Here is a 10,708-nt window from a genome sequence, read left to right on the forward strand (position 1 = left end):
ATAAAAAGAAACAACATCAGCACCTGAACACCTCGTAGAGTTTCTGTTTAATGAACTGCTAAGGAAAACGCAGCACCGTTGAGTGTATGAATACAGACATATGTAGGGGGGGGGGGTCAGTAAAGGGGATGTTTCCCACAGCCCGTGAAGGCAGCAGTAGATGCGGCTCTTGTTTGTGCCGTCCAGCTGGAGGGCGTTCCTCCGAACAACACTCCGGCCATCAGCTGGATTATGCCGGTGATCTGACTCACATTTGGATGCTGACCCATCCGGGGGTGGTGTTGGCGGGGGGGCCCGCCGCTCCGAGGCTCTGACAGCCGGATCGGGCCTCCTTGATGGCCGCCTTCCTGGTGCTTTCCCTGCCGGGGGAGAAGGCGACGGAGGAGGCCGGAGTCGAACCCTGCGGACGGACCGAGCTGTAGGACGGTAGGCTCTCCGGTCAGAGACAATGAAAGGCAGGCAGGTCAAAGCTGTGTGTTCCTGCAGGTCGTCGTCTGAAGCCTAATGCTGTGTGTTTTACCTTTAAAAAAAAAAAAAAAAAAAAAAAAAAAAAATGATGGTGGAGCTCCAGACCTGAAATAAAAGAGCTCTGCGGGACCAAAGACCAAAAATAAAAAAGAAGAAATCATAGTGTTAATATTTTTTGTTTAGCTGGACATTTTCTGTCGTTATTTGGTGGCTCTGCTGAGTTTTTCCACCATTAAACCGGTGTCCTTTAACGCACCGTGACATGCTGTGGGGGTGGTGGTGGTGGTGGGGGGGGGGGTTTGCATCTACATGCAAACACACTGGACAAATGTCAAGCATGATGGAAACACAACACACACACTCATAAACACAACCGGTGCTGCAGCCTGTAGCTGTATTTCTGCCACTTTGTTTCCAAAAAGATTTCTGTAAACAATCTGCAGCGAGACTCAAAAATATTCTTCTGCCTTTGATACAGAAGATGTTTTTTCTACCATTCAACGTGCAAACACAGACCCCTGAAGACCCTTCACATATAGGACGTCCTCATCATCCATGCAGTTCATTATCCTCCCAGAATAAAATAAACTTGTGATACTGTATCATGATATTAAAACAGGGATGAGTCCTGTTGCTTTTTGAGGTTTTCATTAAATAAGAGATAAAACTTTCACATCATTACATCAGTGCTTTTATCAGTTTGATGGCAAACGTGAAGTTTATACGTCAAATATGTTTCCATGTGGCTCAAACTTACATCTGACTTTTCTAAAATTAGAACAGCCTGCCGTTATAAGATAATGAACATTGTGTTGATGAGATAAATTAACAGCATAATAAAATTACTGGTCCGCTGTTATAGTTTGAATTTGCTCATGTGTGGTGACAAACAACGTGGCTAATAAATAAATAATAAGGAGCAGACCTGGAAAATGGAAATTAAATAGAATCCAACAAGAGTAGCTGTCGGGGTAATTATGAATGATGTGTTAATATTAAATCCGTCACCAGGAGGAGGTTACAAACTGCAACAAAGCCTCCATCCTTTTTAACTCATAATGGAAAATAAACCAGATTATATATGATGATATGAGACGATGGCAGAGCCAAGCGTGTGATGATGTCTCTGCTTCTTCTGTGTTTCTAGTGGTGATCTCCTCGGGGTGCTGTCCCCCCCTAGAATGGACCCTGCTCACATCGGAGGGGATATGTCACCTTTGTACGTGCCAAGAAAGAGAAAGTCTGCCCAGTCACAGCCGAAAAGTGGAGTGCCATGTGCAGGTACGAAACGTAGAGATGGATGTGACAGTTTTCTCTTTGAACACTAAGCTCAGGAGGAAAGAGATGCTCGTGGCACAGACCCAGGTTTGATCAGCCTGTGGGTGGTGGTGATCAAACGACCGAAGCACTCGGCGACACTGAGGTACACAACTGATGATACGTCCGGAGCATCCGCCGGTGATCCCTGACATCTTCTGGTGGTTGGCAAATTTATCATCAGCCAAGTGCGGAGGCCCCTCGAGGGATAATGGCCATGTTGTTCTTTGGTTGGAATCAAAATCAATACTGTTTCAAATTAAATTTCAATCTCTCCAACAGTCGTCCAGCGAATGCCAGAAAGAGCCTACGAGTCGCATGCAGGCGGATATACTAAGGTGAGAGTGAAGAGGAGGATGCAGTTTCTTTAGTTTGTCTGTCTTTGGAGTTGTGTCAGAAGCCACCTGTGGCGCAGAAATATTACTAATGATTAGCGTTTGAATGCAGTCATTGATTTTCAAGTTTAACGCACACCAACGGATCCTCACAGTTCTGTACCTGAATGTTTCAGAACGAAGAGTCTGAAGCTCAGGATGCTCTGAAGATGAAAAGGACTTACGGTAGAAAAAGGTAAGAGGCTGATCAGTCTGCTCACAGGAAATTTGAATTTTCACAACAAATTGTGTGAGAGTTGCATTTTAAGTGCAGTTGGATGTTGAACCAAATATATATATAAGCATTAACTGAGACCCTTTTTTACTCCGAACAAATCTGAGAGAGAGCTGTTTACTTTTGGAGAGAGAGCTCACTGCTGAGTGAAATTACAGCTAAACAGGAAACGTCACTACTTTACCTGCAAATTTTTTTCGTTGTCTTCTTGCACACGTAATCGTGTTTATGCCTCAGATGTTTTTTGCTTCTTCTTTTTTTTTATTTTCCAAATGGAAGCAATAAATGTGTCTCTCAGGAAACACCGCCTGTTAATTGTCTGGAAACTTGTCCAAATCAAGTTCAAGGTCAAAACTAAGTTCATTTACATAATCACATATTGTATTTATCAGAAGAAGAAACTGCGCTAAATAATAACAACATGAAAAGTCTGTCTGCCACAGTAGTTTAATTCAGTCTTACAGTCATTTCTAAAATAATGCTTTTAATATCAGGTACGAGGATCTCCGGAGCGTTTCTTTAGGAACAGAGGATTACCCGACAACCAGCTGTTCAGTGATGTCATCAGATGACCTCGCCAATGGGGTCGACCCGGGCTCCATGGCTCCGCCCCCAGCAAGGCTGGCTCCAAGACTGGTGGCGAAGGAGCCGTGGCCTCAAGGCCCAGAGGCTGGCGGGGAGCAGTCCGAGCCTCAGGACCAGAACTGGAGCTCCAGCAGGGACAGGGGTCCTGATGCCTGGACCCCCGGCAGAGATCGAGCCCAGGAGCAGGTCTGGAGCTCTGGCAGAGACCGAGTAGGACACGCCAGTCAAGACCAGACGTGGATAGCAGGCAGGGACAGAGCTGGAAAGGACCAGGCATGGATGACGGGTCAGGACCGAGGTCCTGAGCAGGAATGGGCAGATGGCAGAGACCGAGTCCAGGATCAAGCCTGGAACGCAGGCACGGATCCAGGAAGGGACCGGACCCCATCAGGGCCAGAGCAGGCGTGGGGATCTGGCCGAAACCAAGACCCAGCCTGGACCGACACAAACGCAGATAGAGGTCACGTCTGGAGACCCGGTACATACTCACACACGACCTTGTATGTTTACAGCCAATAGGGGACTTCATGTATTCAGTTTAAATTATCAGGATAATAAAATGATGTAAGTTAGAACTTCATGTACCGAAGTGGACACGTCGACAGACAGTCCTATAGATTGGCTGATTGATTGATTTTGTTCCTCTTATGTAATTTTAAAGACTTGAACATGAAGAAGGTCCAGAGAGTGGAGGAGGAGCGAAGCCCTTCCATCAATAACTTTCCCCAACCAGAGGCCAGAGACATCTGTAAGTCAAACAGCAAAGACAGAGCAGGTTCTGGATGTGAAGGATGAAAGTGCCTGATCTAATGGAAATATTTCAGGTTCAGATGCAGCCGGTGTTGGCGAGGCATCGACAGCCCAGCACACTGAGGAGCAGAAACCTCCGGTCTTCACCACCAAGAAGGAGCCTCCTACTTACCCCCCAGGTGAGAGACGGAGGCCGCAGCAATTTGTTAGAAATACTACTCTGTCTAAGCCCAGTTACTAACAAGTAAGAAATAGAATGAAGTCAGGTATGTGAAATAAATAGAGTGGAAGCCATAATAAAGTCAAATAAACTTGGTATTATCATCTGCACAGCAATATAAAATAATTAACAGTTAGCAACAGGTACAGTTAAGACTCCCTCAGAGTCCCCATCATCATCGTTTAGGGCCGCTGCTGCTCCTTCTGGACCATAAAATCTATAACATCTTTATTTCTTGACATCCACCAGGAAGTCAAGAGGAGCGCTGGCAGCTCCAGATCATGGCCAAAGGCAGAGTCACCTGTCCAAAATGTAAGAGTGTGAGCAGGAAGACCGTGGAAGGGCTGAAGAAACACATGGAGAACTGCCGACTGGTGAGCGTGCCGTGTTTAGACCTCTGCTCAGTTTAACTCAAAAACACAGTCGTTTATCTGTAACTGCTTAATTAGAACATGTGCTGTGATTTTGATGCAGCAACCCTTTACCTGTCAACACTGTGGCAAGCAGCTGAAGTCTTCAACAGGCATGAAGTATCACATCATGGCTGACCACAGCCATCTGGTACGCTCTCACGTGTGTCCATCATAAATAAAGTACTGTGCAGCTGAATGGTTTCAAAACTTCTTTTTTTTTTTGGTAGCCTTCAGTGGACGAAGCCAAGGACCTGGATGATCGTGCCATCAAAGACAAACTTCGAAAAATCCTGAAGAGGCTGGGCAAACTAAAATGCTCTAAAGAGGTAAACTGAAAAAATCGTTTCCATCGATGAAGAAGAAGGAACTGGATTTGCTAAGAAAGATGCAACTGTGATGATGCCACGGTAAAATCTTTTTAGGGTTGTAGTGCTGCATTCACCAGCATTATGGGCTACGTATACCACATGAAGAAGTGCGGGAAGGAGGAGTCAGAGCTGGAGAAGATGTTGCTGAATTGCTCTCACTGTGGAAAAGCATACAAATCTAAGGCTGGTTTGGAGTACCACCTTAAATCCGAGCATGCTCCTGTGAGTCCGGTGTTTCTTGATCCAGAAGTTTCAGTCCAAAGAAACAGTTAAATGAAGTTATATCTGAACAGAATTGTGAATTTCTGCTCCGTACATTTAAACCTGACTCCTAAACCTTCTAATTTAGGTTTAAAACTGCCTCTTCCTTCTTACCCAGACGCCCCAGAAGACTGAGGAAGATGAAGCATTGAAGGCCCAGAGGGAGGCCAACCCGGAGAGGACGGCCAGCGGCAGGGTGCAGCGAGCCTCGGCGCAGGTGGCCAACTTCCACCTGGCTGAAATTGCCAACAACGAGTTGCCCAAAGACTGGCCCAAGAGGAAGTTTCAGTCGGACCTGGTGCCTGATGACAAAAAGGCAAGAACATAATGAGATGACGCTGGCTACTGGAGAACCTTTTTGGGCAAATTCACAGTGTGACACATTTTCACAAACCAGTGGATTTTATTTATAATAACTTGAAGGCAAATTCCACCAAGAAATTAAGAACCTTGTATACCTGAAGTGAGTTTCCTTAACCCCTTCTCTTGCCCGTGTCGTCCCTCACAGTTAAAATATGCACGGCCAGGCCTCCCTGCCTTCAGCCAAGAGGTGCTGAGGAAGTGGAAGAACGAGGTGAAGCTGCAGAGGAAAGTCCAGTGTCCCAACCAGGTAGAAAACAATTAGTTATGAATGGCTTATTTTATGCCATGATATTGTGTATATGGAGACTGAATAATGTTTTTATTTAGAACTACCCTAACCCTAACTGAGCGTAACAAAAAAGAGTGGAGCACCATAAAGAAAACATCATGGTCATTCTTTATTCAAAACGAGCTGACCGTAGATAAAAAGAGAATTTCTCAGACATTGTGAAAAGCTGAAGTTCTGGGTTACATCAGCTGTGTGTCCTTCAGGGTTGTGGCTCCACCTACACCAGTGTGTCTGGGCTGAAGGCTCATCTGGGCCTCTGCACACGGGTTAGTAACCTTCCTCTGCTTTTCCCTGTCCAGATGAAACACTCCGGCATCTTCAATGTGAAGCACAAATCTTCTATTAGCATGTGTGTCAGTCTGATAATAAAATCATATTTTAATAATAGCTGTCCAGTTGGACGTTCCTAGACTTGATAATCATTTCATGGTTCTCTGTCACTTGGTCTGATTTCAGGGAGACTTTGAGGCTGGAAAATACAGATGTCTCATCTGCAATAAAGAGTTTAATTCTGAGAGTGGAGTAAAATATCACATCAACTCAGTCCATTCGCAGGTAATGACCAAGTTCACAACAACATCTTTGTTGCAATGAAATGCTTCTCCTGCAGTATCTGTTGTGAACAGGTGACAGTGTCTGTTTGTCAACAGGAGTGGTTTGTCACAAACAAAAAGGCCTCCAAGAAGTTCGAGAAGTTCCTCAAGAACCAGACCAAGGATTTTGTACATAATGTGGACAAGCAGATTGTGGATCAGTACCACCATCATCACCTCCAGCATCATCATCACCACCATCATCATCAGCAGCAGCATCACCATCACCACCACCAACACCACCACCATCATCATCATCATCAACAGCAGCAGCAGCAGCAGCATCATCATCATCATCAGCTCCAGCACCAGCCGATGCAGCACCCTCTGCAGCCACTGCATCACCTCCAACACCAGGCCCAGCTCATGCATCCGGAGCACCAGAACCTCCCCCCACAGGTGGACACCCAGCTGCAGCAGCCCATGCTCCACTACACCCCTCTAGAGCCTCCTGCAGGGCCCCTTTGGGTGGAGATGGAGCGGAGGGAAGCCATGCCAGGGCCGGAGCAGGCCCCGATAGAGATGGAAATGGCTGACTGTGACAAACCTGGAGAGGACAGCGGTGACATGGTGGAGCTCAAAAGAAGTGAAAAGGGGGAGAGAGGAGGGGAGAGGGGGGAGAAGGCTGATGGGAAGCAGAAGGATTGCTTTGCTTTTAGCGGTGGTGGAGGAGGTGGAGGTGGCAGCAGCAGCAGCAGCAGCAGCAGCAGCAGTAGCAGCAGCAGCAGCAGTAATACTGGCAGCTCATCCAGCGAATCGGAGGTGGAGCAGCAGGACAGACAAAGACAGATCGACCAGTGGAACCTGAAACGGCCGGGCATCGTGGAGCCCCACCCCGAGGCCGGGAAGAGACAGAGAAACACTTAACAAGGTGCTTAAAAGTACTCTCTCTTTTAACATTGGCAGAAAGAGATGCCCTCCGGTGTCCGTCCACACTTCGTTCAGCTTGACAGAGACAAACAAAACAAGACGGACAGGTGAGAAGGCAGCTGATGAGTCTGTAACTTCTGTTGCTTCGGAAGTCGAGAAAGCTTTTAGATGACGAGTTCCATCAAGGAAACGTCAAGGTGTCAGCGTAGGACACGGGACTATAGAGGCGGTGTCTTTGAATTGAACTGTTTGTCACTGTATAGCCCAGATAAATGTAGTTCTACTGTTTTATCTGTGTTTTTATATGTAACAGATTCTTTTCACCAACTTTAAATGTGTCCTATTCTTTTGAAAAGTTTGCTAAACACTTTCTGTCTTTTATGTTTACTTTAAAAGGAAAAAGTTACTCTCAGCTGAGGCGAGGGCGCCTCAGTTTAGTGTTTTGTTAGACTTGTCTAGTCTCTCTTTAAAACATTTTGTGCCTCTTAAGTATGATCTATATAACTTCATACTCATTATTACTTTTAATAACATCTGATTGGCCTTTTATGATCAAATGTACAAATGTGATGGTAAAGATTATCAGTTCTCCTTGGCCTCTTTTCCTCATGTGCCATGTGATTATTTTTTTTTTATATTGGCCATGAATGTAACTTTGTTCGTGGTTGACATTATCCTGTTTGCACCCGTGTAGGAGCTCATTGCAGTTAATGGATCAAACAGGCAGATCACATATGAAGAGCAATGAAGTAATAGATGAATTGATCAGTTAATTCATACACAGCAACACTTTATTTCTAAAAGTGAAATGAGAAGTCATCCTTACTCTTAAGTCTGAAACAACGCTCCATCCTTCCTCCCTCCATTCAAACCATAAATCCATGTTGTGTTCAGCTAAGGCTATACATCTTATTTTGTAGCCCTTTGCTGCATGTAATCCTCCTTCAAGTCACTCCCACTAAGGTTCTCTTAATAAAAGCAAAAATAATAATAATAATAATATTTCACACAACAATAGCAGGTGAACCTTTTAGTTAGTTGCAATGTTGTTGTTGTTTTTTTTTTTCAGGGCTGTAATCATTGATTAATGTGCCACATATAATCTGGAAGGATCAATTTTTCTAACCAACCAATAGTCCCCCACCAAAAAAAAGAAAAACAACCCAACAACAACAAAATATTTGTCACTTTGCTTGAAGATGTCAAAAATTATTACAGCCACACATGTGACAGATGCTTTTGTCCAAACATCACAAAGTTGAATCAATCATTGAAGTGGTGGCCAATCAATTTTCAGGCAGCTGATTAATCACCTAATTAGTTGACAAATAGATATTCAATACTCGGCTTTTAAAATCGGAGTAAGATGATTGTTCACTCATCAAACTGAGACCAGCAGGGAGACAAAGAAAGCACAAGAATAGAGTAAAACGCTTCTTAATGGTTTCCAAACAGCAGCCAGTGACAGAGATGAGGACGTGATTCATGGATTACGTTTTAGTGCAGATGAACAGGACTGAACAGACCCGTCACAGGTGAAGTGTGATGAAGCGTTCCCACCTGCTCCCATCTCTGAATATTTAGCCACTAGCATGTAGCCTAATGTTTATGTACTTGACATTTTGTATCTACTATCGTGGTGTACGATTATGGTTGGTTGTCATATATTTGTGATCTTTTCCTTTATGAATGTATTTTGTTAATGCTCTGTCCCTCTGTTGTGCACCTCTGCTTTCTTCTGGAAAGGATATTTAATTCATCATTTGAAACGTTCAGCGAGGATTACCCTTTAATCTGATTCAGTCTGTAACGAACGGTGTTAAAAAGTTTATTGTACCTGGCTCTGTTTAAGGTGCTGTACCCCTCTTTGCCCTCCATCAGATGCCTTTAGGAAGAGTAGCCTGTATTGTTTTGAGTTTATGATAGAAAACCTCCAGGTACATGGGAAGTATTTCATTCTTTGTTTTTTTTGTGTTTTTAATTTAGATTATTAACTACAAATGTGAAAAAGCAGAAAACTACCAATTCTTAATTTCAATTCTTCTACTAAACGCCTTGTATGAAGTGAAGTGTTTAAGATAATGATCAATGGACATGACATCTCAAACTCTTTAAGACTTTTTATCCATGTTTCATTGCTTGTGCTCGGGTTAGGGTTAGGGTTTTTTTTTTTTACTTCAGACACAGTGGATGTTGCTGCTTATGTTAAATGTCCTGCACTACCAAGTAATAATTACAATGTGATAAATAGCAGTCTGCTTCCGAGGGTGGTGGCATCTTGGTATCCTGAAATAAATCAAGTTAACTAAAAAGTCTTGAAGTACTTTTCAGGGCATAAAGAGACAATAATGTGAAAAAACAAAGATGGATCTAATTTTAAACGGACTCTCTGTGTCTGTTCCTGTTGCTCCTGAAATACTTCCCATGTCCATTATGCTTGTGACCAAATCTTTATCACCGTGCATGCACTTTGAACAGTTTGATGTCACGACCAGCAGCGTTTCTCAGAAGTATTTCATTAAGCCTTTCATTCTAAAATGACCCTTCATGGCTTCAGCTGCTTAGTTCACAGGATAAACTATAATAGTTACCCATTCTGTCGCAGTACTTTGCACTTTGTCTTCCTGTTGTTGCTTTATTTACAGTAGTATCTGTTTTTCTGAATGCTGGAGCACAGATCTGAGGTTGATCAGATGGACCCATCACCACCATCCATATGGGAAATATGCTGTCATATATTATAAAGGCTGGATATGAATTAACATTCAGTTGTACCATTTGTAATAACAAAGGAAGAAAAGCACTTTTTTTTTTCATTTAATGAGACATTAGTGAAAAGCAGTTATTCTGTCACCCAGAATCTGTATATTTAATATGTTATTACTTGTTTTTTAGAGGTTATGTGCTGCTATTTCATAGTACCAGCAGTGTTATAACAACAGACAATTAAAAGTTTAATTCATGGTCACTTTGGGTTGTGTGTCTGTTAGCTGGCAGGTAAGAAAAGCACAATTAACACTTTTAATGTTTTGTCTACACTCTGAACTTACACATTTTTTATTCACTGTCTTAGTAAAACCTCTTAATGATGTGAATATTATTACCCACCTTTTCAATGTTTAATCAGTTTGTTGTCTTCTTTTACTTTCTTCTGCACGTCGCCTTTTTTTTTTTATTGTGATTTCACTTATTTTGTATGATTTTGTTGCTTTTAAGATAAAATAATTTATTTATTAGTTCCTCAGGTGGGGAAATTATCATGAAATGCAACCAAATATATGAGAAAAAACTGACACATTTAAACAAACTCGATATATTAAAAAATGAAATCCGACAAATCCGATACGAAAACAAAGAATATATAAATTAAGCTTCCGCACTAAATTCAGAAAACAGTGAAATTACACTATATTTCTATTATATTTTAATTAACAGTGTGTTTCGGTATCTAATTGGGTATTTATTATGATTATTGTTGTTAGTAGCATCAGTATTATTTATTATTATCTGAGGCCCAGATGTGCTGAAGTAGACTGCGGTGGAGAAAATATAAGCAGAAGTTGAATATGTTTTATTTTTTGTGTTATTTTCTGTGGTACCGG

At 42.8% G+C, this 10,708-nt stretch overlaps 1 protein-coding gene across 1 annotated transcript; it reads left to right on the top strand.

Annotated features, from left to right (window-relative positions):
* Positions 1-155: 155 nt before the first annotated feature.
* Positions 156-10,068, top strand: znf512 (zinc finger protein 512). The gene is made up of 16 exons (XM_029497083.1): positions 156-426; positions 1,616-1,749; positions 2,068-2,123; positions 2,297-2,355; positions 2,889-3,457; positions 3,641-3,727; positions 3,804-3,908; positions 4,199-4,323; positions 4,424-4,510; positions 4,590-4,688; positions 4,785-4,952; positions 5,110-5,307; positions 5,500-5,601; positions 5,847-5,909; positions 6,100-6,198; positions 6,294-10,068. Exons 2-16 carry the CDS (start codon positions 1,650-1,652, stop codon positions 7,101-7,103), a joined length of 2,727 nt encoding a protein of 908 aa, XP_029352943.1. The 5' UTR covers positions 156-426; positions 1,616-1,649; the 3' UTR covers positions 7,104-10,068.
* Positions 10,069-10,708: the final 640 nt, after the last annotated feature.

This window comes from Echeneis naucrates, chromosome 24 (assembly GCF_900963305.1).
Source record: "Echeneis naucrates chromosome 24, fEcheNa1.1, whole genome shotgun sequence".
Taxonomy (NCBI): domain Eukaryota; kingdom Metazoa; phylum Chordata; class Actinopteri; order Carangiformes; family Echeneidae; genus Echeneis; species Echeneis naucrates.